General features: G+C 40.6%; 2 protein-coding genes across 5 annotated transcripts in view; one reads left to right on the top strand and one right to left on the bottom strand.

Annotated features, from left to right (window-relative positions):
* Nucleotides 1-25,218, top strand: part of LOC132913708 (uncharacterized) — a 162,398-nt gene that overhangs the window by 121,687 nt on the left and 15,493 nt on the right. For all 4 annotated transcript variants that reach the window (XM_060972223.1, XM_060972222.1, XM_060972224.1 and 1 more), the window contains exon 6: nucleotides 6,414-6,477. In XM_060972223.1, the coding sequence (XP_060828206.1) occupies nucleotides 6,414-6,477 (64 nt within the window). The remainder of the gene's footprint in view (nucleotides 1-6,413; nucleotides 6,478-25,218) is intronic.
* Nucleotides 1-25,218, bottom strand: part of LOC132913737 (proteasome subunit beta type-3) — a 341,911-nt gene that overhangs the window by 311,700 nt on the left and 4,993 nt on the right. The gene's annotated exons all lie outside the window — the stretch shown is intronic.

Genomic DNA, 25,218 nt, shown 5'->3' with positions numbered 1-25,218 from the left:
CCGCGAAAAAGCCAGAGATGCAGATATCGAATTGCAGTTTATTTTCATTTCTATGTCTTTTTGTGTAGAAAATTTACCACGATGCAATATAAATCTAGTTGGTCGCGGTTCGTTGTTCCGTGAAATTGAACTACATCCAAGAACATGTTACAGCAGGCTGCATTGATGATTCGATGATGTATGCAAAGTTGACTCTGCGCGAAATCGTTTCGTTTCCATCGTTAGCTAGTTCTCGTTTCGTTTCTTCAACTACTTCGATGGCAATCGAATAGTTCTATAGAGAAATGAGTCGTATTTTAGCATCATATTTTAGATCTGGTTTAGAACTACAGTACCTGCTGTGCACAGGTTTGATGCCATCTGTCAAAATGTTTTGCTATTATGAATGAATACAAAGATACTCGATGTTGTGTTTAATTTTTGTTATTTTATTCGAAAAAATAGTTCAAAAATTACTTGGTCGTTTGATGAAGAAAATATTAATTAATTTGAGGTAAGCAATATATTGTACGATCTTCTGGTCTCTCGATGACAAAAATATCAGCCATTCTGTTCTAAATTTATTTACGTTTTTGACATCCATTTTTTTGGCTCGCTCTAAAATTGTTCTATATTTGTTGGATATTTAATTCGATACGCAGTTTGACACAATTTATTAAGATACTTTTAAAAAAATTGACGAGCCAGAGAAACTACGATCCAATGGCCATGAACTCGTATTAGTCATTTGTTTCTTGAAACTCGTACATTAATCGTGTAGATACGTAATAAGACTGAAAAAACCATCAAAAAATAGAGTTGATCGATTTACTTTCTGACAAACGAAACACTAGATGCTAAGTGGAATATTTTAATTAAGAAGAGCAGCGGTAAATAGCCAACAATTTTTGCGCACTATTGTACCTTCGTCGTTTTAAAATAACATTCTCCGAGCGGCTAAAACATCGTAGTTCGCCTAAAAATAATTGGAAAATATTATCGACGAAAAATAATAGAAGGTTCTAGCGACGATGGGCAGTGAATCATCGTGTCTCTTTGATGGCTCAATGATGACTCGTCGACGACTCGTAAAAGTCTGTGACATTCCAGCGGGAAACGCGTAGCTACGCTAGAATAATTCAGGGGTTCCTGGAACCACGAACCAACTAATCATAATTTGTCCCTCGATATGCATTGCTGTAATCTCCGAGAGTCCCTGATTCTTGACCTTAATTCGTTCAGACGTGTTCCCATGAAATAATCGAGAGAACAATGATTCCTTTCCCCTCGATTCGCACTGCGCACGCGTACAGAATCGCTTCGAGGGGCAGGAAAAAAGGACAAGCAATTCGATTTTATCCAACGATAAAAAGCCCGGTCACCATAAAATTTGGACAGATTCTTCGGTTTATCTTATCGCGTATAGGCTGCTAACAATCGCTTCGAAATTGAGTTCACTTCGAAATCGCTTCGAAAAATGATGGACGACCGACCTGAACGAAAAGAAACTTGGTTTTAATGTGATTGCATTTTCACAATGACTAATAAAACGTCTGAAGTAGGATTGTTCAAATCGCCACGCAAGGAAAAAGAAAAAATCGCCGATGGTTCGGTTTGGGTGAGAAGAAACATTACGTCAGGCGTCGGGGAATTAACTTTCTAAAAGAACAATTAACATTCTACGCCATCCTTCGACACACCCTACATTCGATATACAAGTTTTATACACGGGTTATTCCAGTAACTTGGAACAGCCTCGAGAATATCACGAAGAATCTTCATGCATATAGTATCATATAGTATTTGCGAGTAAATAAAGATTCGCACCACACCTTGAATAGCCTAACAATAAGGAGCCTAGTATTTTGTCCTGTGATAAAAATTATACGAATAACGCAGATGCTGTAGATAGAATTGTAGGGTTCGCTGCAATAAGGAAGCAGCTCCAATATTTAAAAAAACACAGAGCGAAAACCAAATTAGATAGAATAGAAGAGAATAATTGAAAATTATTACGTCACCCACTTTATTATCTACACTTAGCACGGATAAATTTTTTTTGTAGTCTGATCATTACAGAATGCCATAAAGGGTACAAAGTTGAACCCAATAGAGAACCGCGAAGCTATAAATGAATATGTTACGTCAGGATTTTATCGATTTTTCTAGGGAGCAATCGAAGAATTACTAAAAGTTACTCAACGTATAATACGATACGATACCACAATATGTTAATAGATAAAATAATTCTCAATTTCGGCTTTTTTATACAATCTATCCTCTTAACAAGAAATCTGCAATTGTTCTAAACTTTAATAATGCTAAATAAAAATCTGAATTTATACGAACACGAAAGCAGTTTACTCGTGCGATGTATATTCCTATAATCTTAAGAAATAAGAACGCACGAAAACGATAAATTGAACGATTTTACTAAAAAGATTGGGAAACGTGGAAAATGTAGTGGTGCAAATTCCTATGTAACTGATGACCAGGGACTCTAAATATAGAATGTAAACCGCTCGTGCAACCACCCCATTCAAACGATTCGCGAGAAAACCTCTGTTTATGGCGATGACTGTTCGAATGGAGGGAAATTCACGGGAAACGATAGGTCGGCGTTTGCATCGTTCTCGCTGTGTACCGGGCGGCGGTGTGCAAGTCGAGCTAAATATACATGTGTACGTGGCCAAAGAAGAGACACGAAATGGCCCGGGAGGCTCGGTGTATCGCCACGATGGAATCCCATACGGGGAGAATTGAAATTATTCCCCCGATTTTTGTCGTGTCGTTTACATTATTTTCGCCTTTGAATATTAATGGGCATATGCTCTCTGGCGTTATGGCACAAGAAGTAACAACGGCGTATAATACTCGACTCTTAACGTTATTCTATTGTTTGCAAATCAGCTCTATTGTTTTCTCATATACCTCTATACTCTCCCGGTTCCCTCTTCGCCCTCCCCCCATGCGCTCCTCCTACCCTCCGTATTCTTCTCTCTCTTTTCTCTCTCCCTCTAACTCTGGAACGCTCTTCTTTTACCCTCTCCTCTTTCTCTTGCTCGATTCTTCGCTCATTCTTTTCGTGGCCGATCTTCTTCTTCCTCCTCTCTTGTCGTCGTTGTCGTCTTCTTAACCAACATGCACATACATATACGTATACACGTAACCGTTGTATAGTATTTTCTATTTGTTTCTACGATCGTTGCTTCCTTCCTCTGGCTCTCTTCCTCGTCCTCCTTTTCTTCTCTTGCCTTTCTTCCTTATACACCGAGTTTCGCATAGTACCTCCTGTGGGACTCCCTATAAAACCCCTATGGTGGGCCACTCTGCAATCGAAATCTGCTTTGTGGCGCACGTACTGACTTTTCGATGTCTGGAAAGGGGGCTGGTTCCTTTTCGCTGGTTTCTTTCTCCTTTGTGGCGGTCGCACGCTTCTTCCGGTTATCTTACATACATATGTTGTCTTCTCTTCTGAATATTCTTTTCAAACATTATCGCTGGCCATTAAAGGAAAGAAGCAACCGGGGGACACGCTTTATGACACGGATTAGCCGAGTGTTTCATACGACAAAAATTCTCATGCTATCCGTGATTCCGTCTACCAGTCAAATTCTGTCACGTTTGCGCGGCATTCTGGCGACGTGAATCACCCAAGGATAGAACGCAACTACTCGGTGGAATCTGCAGAAGGTCTCGAAACTTTAATTAATTATTCCCCGTTCTAGTCATTAAACTGTCCACGACGAACATATAAATCAAAATTGAAATACTCGCGTTCGCTTTCTGCGCTTCGATAAATCGTCGGAATGTTCGCGATATTAAAATTTATTCGCGTCTCTCCGAATTTGTTCACTCATCCATCGATTTTCTCCTCTTAGAATTACTAAAAAAAAAAAAAAAAGAATTCGAATAAATATGCATTGTCTGTGAGTTTAAAACTCATCGAAAGATTTAGAATCGAATAAATGTTCTTCCCTATACAATCTAGAGCATCAATCGATTTTCCGTAGAAACGGTTACGAAACATACTGTGCATCGCGTCATTCGCGATAAAGTATTCACTCTGTGCGCGTTGAAAAATCGTCAACAAGCTTAGAATCTTGGAATTTCCGTGCTCTTCCCTGAATTTGTCGACTTATCGATCGATTTCCCGTGAAAATGGCCGCGAAACATTCTTTGCTGCGCATTGCCATGCGATCCGCACAGCGATCCGTAATATTGGGCATCGAAGGTCGACGATAATTATGAGCATAGAATATAAATGGTGGATCGTTGGCCACGGGATCGGTGGAACGCGATTGCTGTGCACGTGAGCCGCGTTCTCTCCGCGGGAAAGCAGAAACAGAAAAGAAAATCGACCCCTTTGGCTGAAAATGGAAACGGGAGGGAAAGAAGACACGCAAGACAAACACGATGAACACACGATGTGGCAATCGCTTTATAAATTCAACGACGCCACGGATCGGCATCGCAGATACGGCTTCGGAAATCGTACAGGATTCGAATAATTTGCACCGCGATGGGGCTTCCGGACAACTGGCGTCCCTTTCGAGCATCACACCGTTGTTATTCTGATTTTTTTCTCTTCCTTCATTTGTCCCACGTTCAAACCTTTTACAATGTAGTTCGAGAGAGACTTGACCAAACAGACAAATATAGCATTATAAATTTAATCTTTTATCCCCTGACGATATTTTAATTTTCTTCGAATTTTTCTGCCTCAATCTCATTCTCGATTTAATAAACAAAGAGACTTCATATTTTGACAAAATCTTTACACGTACCAATGATAATTTTTTTAATTTTGCTTTCAAGCTTTTGAGGTGTAACACGTGTGTGTGTGTTATTTGGAAATTTCTAGGATATACAGCAAATACATAAAACGAAAATATATGCAACAAAGACAGCAATAAAAGTAAAAAATGATATAAAGGTTTAAATTTTATCATACGTTCTATTATTTATATCTATTTCCTAGGAAGAGTTGACATTTTACATATTTATTATATCTGATAAATAGAGATATAGGAAACTGTTAAAGGATTAGTCTGTAAACTTGACAGAAGAAGAATCGTGATAAATGTGAAGGAAAACATCGCTAATAAAATGAATTTGTTCTCCGAAATCAGAAATCTCAATCGAAGACGTGGCTTGAAACGCATTTTCCTGCAGTTGTTCTTGACACACATTTGCACATTGCATTTCGAAGGTCGACGACCCTATACCTCGTACTTGAAAGTTTTTGGGGAACCGGAAGCCGTTTCCGTTTCGCATAACGTCTCGAAGAGAGGATGTCGTAACGATAAAGGCGCAATTTCTGTCATCGCGAAAAATCGCCGACTAAAGGTTAATTCTTGGAATTTCTCACAGTACCTATCGTACACACGAAACCATCTTTAATTGAAGATATTCTAGACAAATGAAAGTTCCGCTACGAAGAAGAAGGGGAGACGAATGGTCCACACGGAGCTCAATTTAGGGCAATTCAAAGATTTATTTTATTACACCAAAGTGTACCGGTCTTATAAAAGGAAAAAAGCCTCTCAAAGAGCATCCTTTATTTAGGGCAGGATGCCCTATCGTTTAACAGGCAAAATTTATCATTGCGTTCTATGGCTATAATCAAAAGATGTTCATTGAAAATGATCATAAAGTGCTAAATAATAAATGGTCGTTTACAATTTCGCTAAGAAATTATAATGAAAATACGAAATACAAAGAATTAATGCTCCTATTTTAATACTAATATCGTCTTGAATTTCACTATTTTATGTGTGGGTAACAAAATATATATATATATATTTATCAATATAATTATGATAGTCGGGTGCCATTACAGTGCTAATAAAATTTCAAAGTGTTTTGTATAACGCATAATATATGTCATAATATATTCATAAAACATTTTTATAAGTGTTCGAATGCTTTCATAACCTACCGTGCTTAGAACTTTCCCTCTTCGACTCATATAATTCAGACAAGAAGTTTTTTAAATCGTAAACCAATTTTTCAAAATTATAACCAATACAAATGTGCCTACTATATTAGTTTCTAAAAATAAACTTCATCGTGTCATAATACCCTTCGATGCACGATCATAATGGATCGTCCTTTCCCTAATCTTGCCATTAGGTTACATCCTGTGAGAAATAAAAACTGCCCTCCTTACTTAAACCCTAGGACACCCTGCAGATCGACACGTAGAAAGTCGCAGCCTCCTAGTTAGGGTAACCAGGTTTTCCCAAAAGATCTCGTACCCCGGATAATTTGGAGGCATTCAACTTTTTAACGACACGTGTCGCGGATTCATAGAGGCGCGCTCCGTCTCTCCCCCATTCGTGTTGCGTGGGCGACTCCCCCCTTTCGTCCCCATCGCGAGCACGGCCCTGAGCATGCTGGTGCATTGTACATCGTAATGTATTTTCTTTTAGGTACCGCCGACAATAGCGAGCCTGGCGGCGATGAAGGTGGAGGCAGCTGACCCGAAGGTTTCCGGTGAGTTACTATTTCCGCCTCCTTACGGAATTATCGGGATCGTAATTAGATTCAAATCGAGTCTCCGCCGTTCGACGACCCTGCGCCAACCGGCAAGCAGACAGGAAGGGAGGGATACAGAAAAAGAAAGGTGCAACGGGGAAAACAAAAGGAAAAGATATCGGTCGGTCGGCGACGCGGGGGTGGGCGGAGGGCAGGCAAGGGGTCGCGAGCGGTGCACGTTGAAATCAACAACGATCTGTGCTTGAAACCAGCCTATTTGTCCCATTCCTTTTTAATTATTCCAGAACCAGAAACCTGTTATCGCACCTAAGATAAAAGTCTTAATTCATTTACACTCGAATGTCCGCATACTTGTTTAAATCAGCCTATTTGATCTGTTTTTTAATTGTTGCGATAAAATCCTGTTGCCATACATTCGATGAAAATGTTCGTTTATTTACACTGGGATATCGCGTATTTGTTTAAATCCATCCATTTGCTCTATTTCTTTTCAATTATTTCGATAAAAATCTCTTGTTACACCGAAGGTCATGCTCATTCGTTCGCAGTTTTATATCTCAATAAATCGTTTGAAAGGGTTTTGAAAGCTTCAATCGTTTTTCCAATAGTACGTTTGCATTTACTTCGTTAGAGGGATGAGTCAGACTCAACAGGTGGTTCATAATTTCGACACCGAATAACCAAAGAGTATCCGAGTCCGTGATTTGAAGTTTCTTGTACAAAATTGGACAGTTCATAACAAGAACTACTCTCGTCGGATCTTTCGACTTCTTTGATAACAACGTATTCTAGTAATTAGAAGCTAGATTTCAACATAATAGAATTTACATTACGAGATCGACAACTTCACCTCTTTGTTATAATTGGATACAATTACAGATACATTGGAAATTATTAACAAAAATTTTCCCATTGAAATATATCGAAGAGAAATTCTTTTGATCTCCTGGATGAAGACAAACATGTACAAGGGTTGTTCTTGTCATGAACTCTTGGATCATAGAAACTGTATCAGAAGTTCGTTTCCTACGTTGTTCCGAATCACGATTTCCAAGATTTTAAAGCACATTGTGTTTTTGTGAAATCGTTCAAATCGTCTTGGACACGAATGGTCCCGTATTCCTGGACCAATTATCAATTCCCACGGCCACGTGACCGGTCCGTGAATCTCGTCTGGAAACGAAGGACGCACACGCGTCTCGCCTTCTATTTATTCGATTGAATCGGTGCAGGCTCGTAAATCGTGTGCAACCTGACGAAACGAGTCGTGTCCCATGCTTTCAGCGTTTTGTGGCCTGGGGCTCTTCCCCCTTTATTGGAATATCCGCCCACAGCATTATGGGAATTATCAAGGAAATGGGATGAGCGCAAGTGGGTCCCACGAGGGGGCTGAAGGGGGTTTGCGTGGCCGCGGACGATCGGGAAAGAGAGGAAGACCGTGCGTGGAAACGGATTCATGCAGGTCCCCCATACACACCCACCACCCCAATATACTCCATTCAAAAAAATTATGTCACATATCGATGAAGAAATATCGTTATAGTCATTGATAATAGGGATGATGAGAATTTTAGAAAAATTCTATCGATTCTTAACGAGGCCTTTTATCGCCACTTTATCGTTAAAGATTTTCGTTAAACGATACGATGGATCGTGCCGCGTTTACTTACGATGTACAGTTAGGTTATTCTTGGATGATGAAGATTTTATAAATTTCGATCGATATTCCATCGATTTTTAATAGGCTTTATTAGAGAAATTTTCCTTAGGTAATACGATTGATCCTATCCTCGTTACTTACGATAAGTGGGTAATTGTCTAAATTTGTCTCTAAATTTGATTATTGACGATAGATAAAATGAGGATATCACGGCGATTTTGTGGATTTTTAATCAGAATTTTCGATTTAGAGGAAGACTAATGGTGCGATGTATCGTCGCGATTACCTAAGATATATAGTTAGGCTATTCCTTGATGAATAAGAACGTTTCTAGAAGAAAGGTTACGTCAGATGTTGGAGCAAAGAGATTCCTAAACGAGCTGCATGCAACGAGACGAAAAAGTCCCTAGCAAAAGAGGTCCCAGTGACGTTCTAACGACACGAGTTAATTTTAGATCGGCCACGAAGCACCACGATCGATTGGCTATAGAATCGAGAAGTCAGTGACTCGATGAGAATTTCATTAATTATAGGACATCGCGGGGATAGGATCGAGACGTTACGTAATCCCGTCGATACTCGTTTATAAATACGCCAGCTTCAACGTCTGTCTACCTATTGCGTTGTGTCTCGTTGATTCCTTCGTTTTATTAGCAATGCGCGGATTCCTTGTCGCCTATTTCTCTTTCGCTTATGCTCACACGGTTCGATGTCTGCACTCGGGCGTCGAGTCGCGCGCTCGACGACGAGGTTTTCAGTTGAAAACGAAGAAACGAATCAGAACTGACAGCGGAAATTATGGTAATCGTTTGACAAAGGAGGGCCGAAGTAGGGGGAGGGGTGTGTGTGTGTGTGAGGGAGAGAGAGAGAGAGAGAGAAAGAAAGAGAAGAGTGGGCGGCCTCGCTCGGTGTCTCTGTTATCCAGAGACACATTCCCACAATTTCGGATCGGCCAATCAACGTCTCTCGCGCTCCCGGACGATATTAAGCTCGTCGCGAGATCCGCGGTTCAAACCGAATAAAATAAAATTGTGCGTTGTTCGCTCGGGTTCGTCGTTGTACTCGCCCCGCAACGAGAAAGGAAAAAAAAGGGAGAGGGAGAAAGAATATGAGTCGGCGGGACAGAGACGGTGCGACAGATGGCCAGAAGAGAAAGAAGGAAAGAGCGAGGGAGAGCGGCGGCGCAGAAGGAGAAAGAGGGAAAGAGAGAGAGAGGGCAGCAATCAAAGCTGATTAAGCCCACAACTGGGGAATCTGTGGGGCCAGTGTCTCACGCCAATCTCGCCCAATCAACCGGTTGGCCGGGGAGATTTAAAAAATAGAATGCCTACTGTCAATTGTCCCATAATTTAAATAAATCGAATAAATGGACAAAGTGGCCAATTAGAGTAGTTGCTGCTTGCTGCTTTAACGCATTATTCTCTCTTTCTCGCGGTGTCTTCAGCCCCTCTCCCCCCTCCCCGCCCCTCCCCACCCCGGCCCTCTTCTTGCCCCTCGTGTCACAATGTCTCATCGCTGGACCATCTTTTAGAGTCTCCTTCGAACGAGGGAAGTGCTTTCCTTCGCCCTCCTATCCATCTCGGTTCCTACCTCTCTGGACTGTCCGCGACTTCTCTTCACCACGTTGTTCCACGTTCATGTTACCCACCACCTTGCATTTACGTGCGCTCTTCAGAGCGCCGTTTACGCCACAGATGACTTAACCATCGGCGAGCGTGTGTGCAACGCATCGATGCAGTCGCCACGATAGTTTACCGCTTCCGTCGTTTCCTCTCCATCGACGTTCTCCAACAAACACCGTTTCTTTAAATTTATCCTAGAATAGGATTATTTATGTCATCTTCTCGCGACGAATTTACTTATCGAAGTAAGTCATTCGTTTTTTCAGAATGCGATATCAATCGTGTACTCTATGAACTCGTAATTCTAATGTGCAATAGAATCAAGAAACGAGAAGCGCGATTCAAGATACATCAAATTGTCGTTTTCAATGATTCAATGATGATCTTAAATGTCTAGTATGAAGAGAGTTCATTTTCGTTAATTTCTTGATTGCGGACAACTCGCTGGCGAGCTAAAATTTCTTGAAAACAGGTGACGAATCTGTGAAATTTTGATAACGATCGAGTAAAAAATCATTTTTTAAATGCAAAGATACGTATTTAATATCACAAGGAAATAAAGCGATAGTTTTGGTAACATGAGTATAATCGCTTATCATTTTTCTTTTTTATAGTCTTTATATATTTATACATCGTTCATAAAGGTAAAAGCATTACAAATGCGATCGAAAAGCTTGCGAGATATCAAGTCGCTGTCAGTGCATGTAGTTTCGTTATCTTGATCTTTATCATGTAGTCAACGATGACAAGATATTACGAGGGATTCGAAGATCCCTCGCTCTGTAAGCAATTGTTGCACGTTTATATACGACTACCATTCCCTGGATGTACAAACGAAGCTTAATTGATTATCCGCGACCCGCTGGCCCTCGGCTCGCCAGCCTTCGATTACGGTCCGCATCGAAATTTCAGCGAACACGCGTTACGTAGAATGCCACGGACGGGCTTTAAACAATTACAAGCAATTTACGACTGGAACAATTACCGCCGACATCCGTGAACCACGTCTGCCGTGCTGCACCTGTTCGACAATCATTTACGACGGATGGTTTAACAGGCACGATGATACGCGCGGTCATTAATTCGTATCAAATACAATTTAATTAACAGATCCCCGACTTATCTCGTGCATCCTTCTGTTGCATTAATATACCGAACATCCGCCGAAAATTGTCCCGGTTACGTACAGTTAGTGCGCGATAAGCATTAATTGAACAACTCCGTGCCACTTTACTGTTCTTTATGATCATGTTACGTAGTTCGTGTAGTACGCACGTTTCAAATATCGATTCTCGACACAACGTAAAATTCTATTAATCCAGATAAGAGTTTCCAATCGATGCACGATTTTACTCGTTATCAAAGTGTATAAGTAGCTAGACACGCTAGAAAAATGAAAATCGTGTTCCACATCGTATATCTGTCCGCTTTCCAAGAAAATCTCATTAACTTCGTGTTACGGTGATTAACAAATCAGACCCGCGAAGGATTTAATCATCGTGCACAGACGGAGGAGAAGGAGGAGGAAAAAATTCTATTCGATCGGCGGGGTTGCACGTTCGTCGACCGGGATAAAAATGCACCGTATTAAGCGGCCAATTATGCGAATCTGGCTCATCTCGGCGAACGAACGGCTGTGTAACGCATGTCTGGAAGGTAGATAAGGTACCCTCGTAGAGGTTCTCGTACACCTACGTGGGCTGGCAGTCAAGCCGAGCCAGCCGACCAGGCAAATAACAAATAAAGCATAAACGGGAGCTACAATAAATAACTGGTGCACCGCGTTCTCTGCATATACTCGGAGCCACGGACCCTTCGGGGCCTTATTTCTCTTTCTTTCTTTCTCCATAGTCGTTTCTCCCTACCATCGTTCCCCGACGTTCCACCACCCCCACCAATGGGCCCCCCTTTAAGGACCATATATATGTCATAACGCAGTCGCCAAGAGAGCAGCCAGGCTTTGAGAAAAATCGTTCCTGACTTATGCGGTTGCCGTGAAAACGGATTTAGGGGACCACTCTCGCTTCCTTTTATTTGAGGAGCTGCATTTTTAAGGAATTACACTAGTCCCAAGAGCTGTTCGCTCCGGAAGAATGTAGTTCTGAGATGAAATGTGAATGACTAGTCGGATTTTCGGTAATCTTCTCCTTTCTGACATGCAAGTTTATTTATAGATTGGTTTATGCGTACACGGTGACAAATAATTCGTAAATTATTTAGTGTTTGAAAGGAATGTTTCACATATAAGATGAGTTGACGTAGAATTGTATTAACGAGGATAATTTGATGTTAGTTTAGTGTAGATAGACGTGCAAGGAATATGCGAAGGTTAAGTTTCATTTTTTAAACAGTATCATATATTTTTCACATATACTGTACTAGTATCTTGTATTCTAAAAGTACGTATCCAAATATTGGGTAAACCAAAAGCTGATGTATACGTTCTCTGTAGTATAGAATTATGTTTATCCTTAACGAAAAAATTGAAGTGACCAAGGAAATACCATTTTCCTATTAATAAAAGCTATTTCGTACTACATATATACCAAAAATGCTCCCGGCTTTTTACAATGTTTCTGCAACTTGTCATTCCTTTAAAACGATATTAAATTATGTATACCAAAATAACCAATGTTATTTTAACATTAAAATGTCCAAGAAGTGTTGTATAAAAAGTATAACAGGTACAGCAATTTATATGATAATATATTACACTATTTGTGCCAAAAAATAATTAGTACAGAAAATATTATAATTTCAATATTACAAAATGAAAGATCAATATACAAGACGGTGAAAGAAATGATTGCTTAAGCAGCTCAATATTTAACAGGGACACCCCTGAACATGTAGGCGAATTTCATGGTTGATTAAAAACATCTCCGAGAAATATCTACGGGCGCCAGCCATTACTCGAATAAGGGGGTTGAAATTCAGCGAATTAACGGTTAAGTAAATATTTGACAAGTAGATACCGGCGATTTCTTGTCGCTGGTTTCCTTCTCGCCTGGCTCTCTCGCGCCGACCCCTCTCCGCATAATTGGTTACAGATGCATTATTCTTCGGCTCGGCTCGTTTCGCAGCCCATGCATAAACATTAAACTCTTACGACATGGGCGTCGTTCTTCTATTTTTTTTATTCTCCTTCTCTTTTTTCCAACCCTTTTTTCTCTCCCTTTTACCTCGGCCCTCGGACCGATTGTGTTTCTAATTTCGCTAACACTCGTGAACCGTCTGGGACTGATTGAAATTCCTTGCGACTGTTTGAGGAGGACCGCGTTCGAGATCTTTGACTCGGTTGGCCCCGAGGTGGATGCGGCGCGATAAAAAATAATTAAAGACCCTTTTGATCTCGCCAGCCACAGGAGATCGTAAATTCAAATGCACTTGGTATATCGCAAAACGTAGACAGCCTCTGTGTTCAACAAATTTATAATTCACCTGTAATTTTATTTAAATCTTCGTACTTTCTTAGAACGTGAACATACAGAGCGGTAAGCGGCAAGGCAAGTGATGGCACAGCCAATGCCAATGCTCCGCATGCCAATATTGTTACTAACCGCTTATCTGTATGTTCACAGCCTTGATCGCAAAAAAAAAAAAGAGAAGTGGAGCGAATTAATGAAACTCTCACCGAAAATCTCAGACGTGTTTCGTTCATTGTCAGCGAAGTAAAAAGAATTCGGAGAAGGGACAAACTAAGCGAGGATAGAACAGCGAATTTCACTGTGGAAGCGAAACAATGCGGTCGAGTTAGATGCATAGTCGGTCCCCTGGGAAAAAACTGCTCGAAAGCCAGGCAGATTGGAAATTTTATTATTTATATTTGAAATTTATTATCGCCCTGACTGGCCTGGTCGGTCCCCTTCTCGTTCACCGGTATTCTTTCCGCGGCGTCCGTGTTCCCTCCCCTCGTCAGCCGCTTCTCGCGCCGTCTCGTCGCCGGCCTAATTTATCGTTCCTCAACTTTTTATTAATTTCTTACTGCTCGCGGAATCGCGATCGCATTAAAAGGAACGTCCACGGCTGCTGAACGGTCACCGAAATGCATCGGTACACAAACGGAATGCCGTCCCTAATTTTTCGCTCTTCTCCATCCTCCCCCGTGTCCTCTTTCCTCTCCTCATTCTCCTGCGCCGCGACCGCGAGGATCCTCCTCGTTTCGTTCTTTCAGCGCGCGGTGTCCGCTGATCCCCTTACTAGCTTTTGGCCCATCGATGCTATCGGGCATACCGCCAAAAGAAACACATTTTTCCGCAAAATGCCGCACTGGTGGCGCTCCACCCACCCCCTCTTTCACTTCTCATAAAAACGGATCCGGTTGGAAATTCCGCGCGCGGATCATCCCGCTATTTCATTCGACTATGTCCGCCCGTTGAGACTTTCTGGAATATGGCCGAATCAAATTAAATCCGCGGCATAGGTTGCACAGTTCTCCATGGATAGCTAAAATCGCGGATAGTAGCTACGCATCTATGATGAAATTTACTTCTTGATCAGCCAGTAACGAGAATAAGTAATGATGACGTATACGAGCCGCCTAATTTGTCTAATCAGTTAATTGCATAAAACAGAAACTAAAGAAGATCGATGAAATCATACGCATGTAAGGCAATCAGCATCGATCAAAGCTCGCTAACGCTTTAAGAATTTCAAAAACTTGACCGGCTCGCGCGCTATATATTATCGATAAAATTAGATTCTTTTATTATAAAAATATAACAGAATACTATTAAAAATAACGCGACGTTATATTGAAATCGTATAATGAGTTTCCACTGGCTGAGGCTAAAAAAACTCGATCGGAGATACCGGTTTCAAGGTTCGCGACAGCTCGAAATTAGAAGGATCGATTAGTTAATCGGCTGCGCGGTGAGATAAAGTCGTGTATTCTTGGCGGCCGAAAAATCGCGAAACGTCGGCCAGGAAAAAACGAGGACGGGCAAAACCGAAACGAAGCATGATGTGGATGAAACGGGGCAGAGGGGCGTGTTGCACATGATCTGAAATACGCTTGATCGTAGAAGGGGGTTAGAAGAAGGCGTGAAGGGGGCGAAGTATCGTTTGATCGAGCAACGATGGATTCCTGAGTTTCGAGGACGGCATGCGATTGCCAATCGTTTGTTTCCCGATACAAAGGCGATCGGGGCCAATCAAGCGGCCAACTAACATTGCGGCATTCGCACTTGCTTTCGCAATTCCCTTTTCGAACTCGCCACTTTTATTGCCAGATATCTTAGACCCTGTTACTCTCAACCCCCGCTCGCCTCCCTGGTCTGCTCTCGCGTTAATTATAGCGAAGGAACGGAGAAGCAAAGAAATAAAACTATTAGGTTGCTCAAAAAGCTTGTATAGCGTTCAATAGTTAATATATCCTACGTCAGGATAGGTTTTAGTAGAATTCTTTATTTGGTAGAATTGGAAGAAATTTATCACGAACGAACTGCGGACTTTTATGCAGATTCATGCTTTTGAGAATATACAATTGATATTTTTGACAGCGAAGGTACAAACTCGGTAGAAAATTGTTTCACCTACCAAATATTATAGAAAACATTATACTTCGGATATTTTATATATTCTTGTTTCATATTGTGTGCATCATGTGTGATCTTATACCTTCAAATGCATAAATATTCGCAGTGCCCAATCATGAGTTTCTCTGTCAAGTATTTAAATATTAAGTTTGGAAGCAATACCGTTTCTGATTCGAAAGACAGACCAGTTTCGATTGGTTAAAAAGGTTTCGGTTCTCAATAAGACGATATTTGTTGGAACGTTTAACTATAACGTAGTCTTGCTTTTATCAAATTTTTCAGAGCTGACAAAATTAGAATAGTTGTAAAACTTGAAAGCTTGCACTAACTGTTTAGAGGAATTCATATTGAGAAAGACAAATGATTCTTTGAAGAAGTGAAGAACAGCTTGATTAGTAGGAAGACATCGAAAGAGACTATATATTATTCAATAAAATATTGATTTTGTGAATCCTCTTCCATATCATTTCGATTTTCGCATTCGTTTCTTTTGTCTATACATTTCTTCAAATAATCGCCTTAAAGTCAGTCCTTATCATAGTATCATACAAATGGTATGTCGCTCTATCATTTTTAGCAGAACTCCGCTTTTCTTCTCTCTATTGGTGCACTAGAATTCTTAGTGGTGATTCTTCGATTGTTTTGAACTCTCGTAAATTGTCTTTAAATTTTTCTTACAAATTTTCCAAACAGTCCAACGTCTTTCTTACCTTTGCTACTTCTCTTCGTCAAGTTATTCTCGGACGGACGAAAGACTATCAAATGAGGGGAATTTCACGTTGCTGCGATAAGCATGATAGTTCGTCGGCACGATAATCGACTGTATCGAGAAGAAACATCGAATCCGTCTTAACGGGGAGCGAACCACCGTGCGCGGTTGAAAATTATTCACGATTATTCACTCTGCGGATGCCTAGGAATTGGCGCGAGATTTCCATTCGTAATCGATCGACAGACGTATCATTACGTTCGCGTTTCTCCTTTTACAGCGCGTTTTCAACGGTCGCGGTCGAGCCAGAGGAGCCGTTTAATTACATACTTAAATATTTATACGCGCGGGAATATAAATCGAATCGATTCATAAAAGGCGAGCCAGCATGCTCTCGAACGTGGCCCAGGGAAACAAGACCATCGTCGAAGGACCGCGATCCTTTGGATGGTTGCTTGTGCGCAAAAAAGGGGCGAAAACGAAAGAGATAGACAAGAGAGGAACGAGAAGACCAGAGATACCCCATGGTCCAACTATATCCTTCTCTTGCTTCCTGGCATCTCCCTTCTTCTCCCGTTTGGCTGCTCTATTAATTAGCTCGCGGCAGCTCGCTCTCCACTCTGTTAATTTACTCGAGAGGGGGAGGGGGCGCATTTTATTTTTCGTACGGGCCTGAGAGTCGTCGATCCTCCGCGTCGGTTGGCTCCTCAATCCGGCTCTATTAATTAGCTGGGGCCCTTTTTTCCCCGCGGCCAGGCCCCGTAAGACCCGTCGAATCCCGTCAGGAAAAAGGGAACGCCGGACAACGAGAAAAAGAACGCGCGCGCGGCCAGCGTCCGTCTCGGATTCCAGAATCACCGGAAAGGGAGAAGAAATATTCCGGTTTCGAGCAAAACGATCCCTCTCTCTCTGCCCCGACCCTGTTCGCGAATCCCTCAGCGTTTTCGTTGGAACTCCAACGATCCCAGGTCGATTGTTATGCAGGCGGTTTCGTAACGCGTGGGATCCTGCTTGGACGCCCATTTCCAAGATCCACAAATGATATAATTGTATGACTAAGTAGATCTGATATTAAATAATCATTTTCCCGAACAATTTATTAGGGACCAAATATGTCCATATCAATTTATTTAGCGTACTGGTACTTGAAATTATTCTTATATTCTACTTATGAAACTGTATGATAGTTTAACGTTCCTTGCGTACATGAAAAGTGTAACTATATTATAATCTTCGAAAAAAGATGACATTACGGTGAACTCCCTAATATTGTGCCAATGTGTTCTTAATACGATGGAAAAATCATTTAACGATGGCCTCGTATTCGTTGATACCATAGACATGATGTAAAAGTACTTATCTGCTAGTAAATGCTGTCGAAGACACTACAGTAGAATTCTACTTATATGGACTTTTGGAAGAACAGATAGTTTATGTAATTGGAGTTCATACACTGAAAGTGATCCTTCCACTGTTTATGATTTTTCTTCTTATACTAGGAATTCACACGCAAACAAGTAGATTCAGCCTCTAAAAGTCCATCTAATCGGACAGTACAGTTTCGTTCAAATAAATGTCATTTATATTGGAGCTTTCCCTTTGTACTGTGAAATCTTTTGACCGAGAATCACTCTGCATTTCGCAAAGAAAGTATCGTTCCTTTGAATCCTTTCTGTTTAAAATACGATTTTTTTGTTATAGTGGGAAGTAAAAATCGAGGTTAGATACACCAAGCAGTTTTGAACCGATATGGGTGGATTCGTACAAAGGGGCGATTTGTCAAACACTTTAACAGCTGCCGTACGCCGACAGCATTATGGAGAGGAGTGTATTATCGATTTTCACGAAGTAATTCAGACGCCATGCTCGTCCAGCCACGCGGAAAGCGCTTAATCCGAAACCCTTCGAACAGTTTTGCACACGTTAAACCGCATAAAACGTGAAGTCTCGGGGTACACCTACGGGTTCTGGGATTTCAATTTGCAATTTTCAAGCAGAATTCTACATTCGTTCAATTAGCACATTAAAAAACACAAAACGAAAGCATATTAAATACACTGCTCGTAATTTTGTTTAATCATTTCCTCAATCTTCTACTCTGATTTCATGGTTTGTCTTCGTTTTCGTTGTATCTCTTTAATGAACCGAGCAGATGAATCGCGTGTCCGTACGAAGACATCCAGTAGCCATGAGTCCATCGTCATGGATGAGCTTGGAACTGGAATCGAGAGAAGAAAATTACACGGTGTGTCGATCGAATCTTTCAATCCATGATTCTTCTGCAAATAAAACTCGTACAGATTCTTTTCCAAACTCTCATTCCATTTCTTCTTTTTCCATACATTTTCCTATCTATATGGTTTACGTGTATCTTCAAATGAGAAGAAGGGGATTGTTTCTTTCAAAATCGACCCAGTCGGTTTTCTTCGTTTTCGTTGGAAAAAGCGTAGCCAGAAATATACGGAATATCCGCGAGCTGTCGGCCGGCATCCGGTTGACTATTTCGAGAATATAATCGCGAAACGGGAGGAAAAGGGGTCGGAAGATCGCGAGCCGCTCTTGGAAGAAAAGGGGCAAACTCCGTTGAGAAAGTGTTTTTCTGCGTTTTACTGGATTACTCGGTATACCTTCGTTCTTTATCCACTGTACCAGACCCAGTAATGGGCCATTTCGTTCATTTTAAGCACGCGACGACAGGCCAGCTACCAAGAAACAATTTCGTGTACCATACATGAACCACGTACTTGAAATTCATGATTCTTTTCTGATTACTGTGCTTACTATGGAACATTCTTATTCACTACGTGAATTTTCATTTGCTTTCTACTGTGTTCAAACTTCGCGATTCTTCTCTGAACACCACACTTGATATGGAAGATTGTTATCCATCAAATGAAATTCTTCGTAATCGAAATTTAGAATGAATTTAAAGGAATGTATCTTTATGAAGTTAGTAATTTATTGAAGCGTGTGTATTGTTTCTTTGTTATTTATTGGGTAACTTCATGATCGTTTTCTTAAGGGACTCGTTCTTTTGTCCATGAATTATTTGAAGCAATTTCTGTACGTTTCTAATACATTCAACGTATTGAAGATTTGAATATATCATAGATCAAACGATGGTCTATGACTAATAAATAGATATATCAGAAGTGATTCAGAATTCTATTCAAGCTCTAGAATCTCTTGTTTGCTCTAAATAGATACACAAACTCTGTCATCGTCTATTTAAAAAATAATGTCTTTGCTACTAATTAACTTAGAATTTTTCTTTTTTTAATTGCTCCGGTAGAAAATCATTTCCAATCTCAACTCTTCAACAGACTATCAAAAATCCGTTTCAACATCTTCCTTTACACCACCGAGCACATAAAAATCTCTTTGATCTGCAATCAATTACCAATTCTTATCTCGAGCAGTTCATTTCCTCTCCCTCTCCAAATCACATTCCGCAATGGAATCACGTTGATGGCGAGGATTCACGCAAGAAGAAACGGGAAACATCCGTAATTAAAAGATACAGATCTTAACAGTATACGGATTAATAATTCATCGTGTTATTAGTATCCATTACGCTTGAGTTTTCCTTCTCTAAGTAGTGGCCGTTCGATCGAAAACAACTACGTTCTCTCGATGGTCGTTCCATCAAAGAATGAAAAAACCACGTTCTCTTGACGGTCGCATACCTTCGTTGTCCATAACTTGGCCGAATTTCCGGCCGGTGGTACGATGATTCGGGGAAGTAACCCCGTAAATCAATTTCCTCGCCGGTCGAGAAAATCACAGAGAGCGAGAGAGCGTGGCGTCGCGTCGTGTCGTTAATAAATCGAGCTTTCTTCCCGGCTTTATCCCGCGTCGTTCCTCTCGGTTCGCCATAAGTCGCTTAAAGCCGTTGCTCTTCGGCGCTTTAGTAATTCGAGTTAGCTGTTGAAGCTGGCCCTCCGCCGCCTCTTCCTCTCTCGCTTGCACGGCCGCCGACTCGTCCCGTCCTCCTCTGCCCGCCTTCTCTGTTATTTCGCGCTTGGCGAAAAGCGAGAAAAAAGAAGAGAACGTCGCACCGTCGGTGGAAACGACCGAGCAAGAGGACCGAGACCAAGACCACGAACCGCGCCGATTGTTTTAGCCCTAGGCCAAGAACTAAAACGGCCGGAGAACTCCGGAGGGTCAGGGCCGTGACAGAGGGGTCTTGCAGGGGGCACGGGAAACAACCGCAGTCGAATCGTTCGACACATCGTTCTCCCCGAGGAAATTTCGATTTCAGGGAATATTATCCGCAGCAACTTGGAATTAAATTATAATAGGAATTCCATTTCTCTGAACTTGTCCGGAGGCGAAGGTTCTTGCAGTTTGAGTTCGTATAATAGTGATTCATCGGGTTTCTTTTTCATTGTTATTTTTTAGTCATGCAATAGGAAATCAAATAAATGGATTCCATTCGAACAGAATTTAGCTAGATAGATATTAATTAATATTTCGTTACGAATAACGAAATATATCAATAACTGTATCAAAACGGGTTTTCAATCTTCGAAATGAAGAGATTGTACTTAGTTCCAAGATTCTTCTAGCTTATAACCAGAATTCCTTTTTTATTGCAATACATTGCATAGTCGAGGTTTACCGCATTCTTCATTGATCCTCCTGCTTCAAAATAAACTCTCAATCTTCTTGGAAAGAATTTATCATCTGATTTTCTTGCGATATATTACATGATTGAGGGTTGTATCATCCTCTGTTATTCGTAGTATTCCTGGAGTATCGAATTCGTATAACGAATTGGAGTCCATTTAATGGAAGTCCATCAATTTTTCTCACTATATACGTATATTATTTGTCATTCGCATAATATGAGTTTACGTTCAAATAAGTGAATTCAATATGTACACACATAACTCACGGTAACATCTTTTTTAAACTCGTGAAGTTTATACGAGAAAATGACCACCACTACAACTACGGAACAAACAAATTTTAATTAGAATTTCGTTCCAACAAACGTGATTCTGCTACGAGCTCCTTTCGAATTAATGAAACTAGTGCGTGTCTGTGAAATTGGCTAGAAGATAGGAAGAAGAGTAACGCGTGAAAATAGTGCAAATCGTGTAGGTGTTAGTGAGTCATTCGCAAAGTCGCGTGAGATGATTCTTTTATTAGCTCGTTGGTTTGATATTGCGCAAGTAGTTCAGGTGTTTCGTTTAGGGAAAATTCCGTTTGCAAAATCGATGGTTACGCTACTGTCAGCACTCAACAAGGTTTTGCAAGAGGTTCGCGAAGAATCGATCCTCTGTTTTCCCTTCGCGCTTTTTCCCCTCCATCCGTTGATGGTTTCACTGCTTCTTTCTTCTTCTTCTTCTCTATACGAGGCGGAGACAAGAGAGCGACCACGTGCCAAATCATTCGAGTGGAATCGGAGAAATTTAAAAAATATTCTAAATTTAATTACCCCGACGCCGACCCTCGGTCTTTCGAAATCGTCCGGGCTGCCAATGGCTGGTTGAAAAATAGCCGATCGACGAACCGAACGGACAAGGCACTCTGGCGGGGTAGCATTTGTATCGTTGAAAAAAAGGGAAAGAAGAGAGAAACGCCTCGAATCTCTGAACCCTATCGTCAACGAATTGTCGCATCTAAGGGAAAGATATTTGGAATCATTTATGTTTTCAACAATTAGAAGGAATATTTTTAATTTGAGCAGAAATATCAGACAACTTTGTTAGATTTCCTGCATATCTACATATATGAAGCACTAGTCAAAGGAAATGATTCATTAAGCAGAAAAGTGTTAAGAAGATTTAGGTCTAAAGCGAAATGTCTTGAATCATTTAAATATTTAACATTGCAGAGGAACATTCTGAGAATAAAAAGATTTGATAATATTATTGGAATTTTTATAACGCACGGAACTCACAAGTTGAAGGAATTGAAACCACTTAAGAAAATGTGATTGTCATCGAGTTACCATTTAAAGAAAATAGCGTTCAGGAGCTTTTAAGTCTTCAACAATTAACAGAAACATTTTCAATAAGAACAGAAATATTTTATTGTTATATATACATATTGTTAAATTACCACGTATGAAGCAGAAGTGAAAGGTTGAAGAGAGAAGAATATTTAGATTCTATTGTCATCGAGTTATCGTTCGAATGATTTTGACTTGTAACAATCAGACGGAATATTTTATAGCAGGAGCAGAAACATTCGAATGCAATGAATGGAGTGCAAGTCGAAGGAAACGACTTATTATGAATTAAAGAGTTAAGAAGATCGAGTTAAAAAGCGAGGAGAAAGAAGACCGAGTCCAAGCAATGAAGAGGTCAACGAGAGCCCCAATTTCAATTTCGCTTTCCCACGCTTGCTCGTCGTCGGATCAATTCCCCGACTCCATATTTCACTTAATAACTCCATGATCAAAGAGCTCACGAATCAAACTCCTATCAAAATCAATCGTAATATTTATCATCATTTTGCAAGAAACGAAAATTTGTCGTACGGACACGTACTTGAATACGTCGTAAGAAACACACACTTTCCCAAATTCTTCGAGTACTCGGTCTTTATTCGCACTTTAAAATTCGTTAGACATTCGCTGCGCTCTTTGAAAATTCTCTCTTACCACTGTTCACCCTCGAGAACCCTCAACCACCCTTTCTATATATCTACGCTCGCAGCCACCCTTCGTCCACATTGAGACATGAATATTCTCTATATCTTCGCTATTCAGACATCATAGTTACACTTTGCTCTTGAGAGTTCTATAGATTCTAGAGTAATTCCTTCAGATTAAAATCTAATTTCCGAAAAATAGTTCAGCCGCTTCTTTCTTTGTGTCAATTCGCAAATGGGTCTTCTGCACGATGCAGCTGATATTATATTGATGAAATTTTTATGTCGCTGATATTTATACAAATTATATTTTTCTGAAAATAATTCACCATCTAGTCGTAAATAATTACACAAAAACTATTAATTAGATACTAAATCAAATTTCTCTTTCTTAAGTTTTGAGTAGTTATTAATTTCGTTCTAGATATTAGCAGCGTTATAAATTATGTTATTAATTGACAAGATGAAAGGAAAGAGTTCTGCGATGTAAATAATTGATTCATTGGTCGTTGAAAGAGGTGAGGCTCTTTAAAGGGCTAAAAATGTGAGGTTTTTCCGGAAGAAGGTGATCAGAGGAAGGGTAGATCCAGTCTGTCGTGGTTCGGAACGGAGACAGAAACGCCACCGGGCATCGATAGAGCGTGGCGGTGCACTTAATAATAGTCCTCGCTCGTTACGCACTCGTCGAACTGCCTTGTTAAGGCTAACAGCCACTCGCTCTCGGGGAATATTCGAAAGTTATCGGACACGCGATCTCGTAAATCAATGCGCGTTATGGGACTTTGTGGAACTTTGGAGCACACGCTCTAATAATTTGTCATGAATCTTCGTTTCAAGCCAGCAGCAATATAATCGAACGGGCGAAGTTATTTTCAATGCGGTGAAACTAAATTCCTTCACCAGGAAGGACGTATTTCTTTAAAGATAATTTCGCAATTCCATCGTGACGGTTGCTTAGCCAATCTGGAACTCGTTTGGTCCGCTGCGTTAACTAATTCCCTCAATTATCTTAAGTAATTCTATTAGTCCGACAACTCGGATGTTGCCCCTGACTTCCCTGTTTCGCGTGTCGTCGCTGAGATTGTGCGATTTAATCAAAGATATAATGGTTTCTTAAAGTTTTCTTGGAAAACGAGGGCTCTGAAATCCTGGCCCTTCATCTGTGAATCGCCAATATGTATCTTTGGCAGGACCTAGAAGATATAATTAGAATTTTATAATATAAATATTTCTAACGTTTATTAATTTTGATATAACTACATTATCGTATGGAGTAAAAACAAATTACACGTTTTATTAAAATTATCTTTTCACACGGAGACAGCAGATAAATTATGATATCTTCGTATACAAGGGAGATTATATTTAACAATATTATGGGAAAGGATTGTGTCTCAAGAAACTGCTCTTAAAACTTAGAACAGCAATAAAAATAAAAAAAAAACAAACATATTCATTCGCAGCCTCTTCCCCCAATTATCTCAAAGCTGATTAATCATTTACGTCATCACCCCTGGAAAATTGACTCGGTTCAACGCTATCGTGTTTCCGTAAACAGCGTTCAATCGATCGCTCGATATTTCACCGCGGATACTATTTTATTACCGATCCATTTCGTCACCCCTTTCCTATTGCCGCTTTGGGAAATTTGTTGAATGAAAAATCGGGGTGATGGCGAACGATCGGGCATCGGATTTCGTGTTTTGACAGCGGATCGTCGATCCGTGGCTATTTTCTTTCCTCGTCTTTATTCTTCTTTTTACGTGGTTCCTAGGCCGAATTTTTCGAAAGTCGAACAAATGGGGTGCGCGAGGAGACAGGGCACCCTCCTCTGGCTATTTGAATTTGTAGAAAGGGTTCGATTCTGTTTATTTTTGGCAGCTAGGGTGGGGACAGGGTGCGCGTGTATATGTGCTAAGGGGTAGGAGGATACGCTCACACGTGAATGGCCGATATTACGCGCGCGCTCTCTTCACCCTTCGTGAAAAGTTTACGCGCGTCCCACGTAAGAGTCGGATTGGGGCGGCGGCGTAGAAACCGGGGGTGAATTCGGGGGTCGCGGCGATAAGTAGTACGCGTGTTTTCGCTCGAACTCAATTTACCCTCGCAACGCTGGAAACACCGGCAAAAGGGTGGCCTTTCCTTTGAAACGAAAAATCTTTATCCTTTGCCAGGATTTTTAAACGCCAGGGGCGCGTGACGAACCCCTTCGAATATCGCGCTAATAGGTACGTGTAGTTTGATAGATGTACTCTCCCTTTCTTTTTACAATGTATAATATAAACCATGGCTTTTTTTTCTAAATTACTAAATTTTAAACGTGAGAAATATGAGTCTTGATTTAATTAAATACTTGAAGATCTAAAGCTATTCATTTCTTTCAACAACTTCGATATTTTCTAGTAACAATACATCGTATAAATTGCATTTTTAGTAATCAGCGAGTGCGTGACTAACTTTAGAGATTTATGCAAGAGTTTTCTGAAGATAATTAAGTGTAACATAGGCAAAGATTTGTCTCACTTATCAAATATTGTAACGAGCATTGTACTTTGCATATTTTACATATTCTTGGATATTACGTTTAGCCATGCACACTCGTGCACT

This window comes from Bombus pascuorum, chromosome 13 (assembly GCF_905332965.1).
Source record: "Bombus pascuorum chromosome 13, iyBomPasc1.1, whole genome shotgun sequence".
Taxonomy (NCBI): Eukaryota; Metazoa; Arthropoda; class Insecta; order Hymenoptera; family Apidae; genus Bombus; species Bombus pascuorum.
This window is presented reverse-complemented; position numbering and strand designations above follow the sequence as displayed.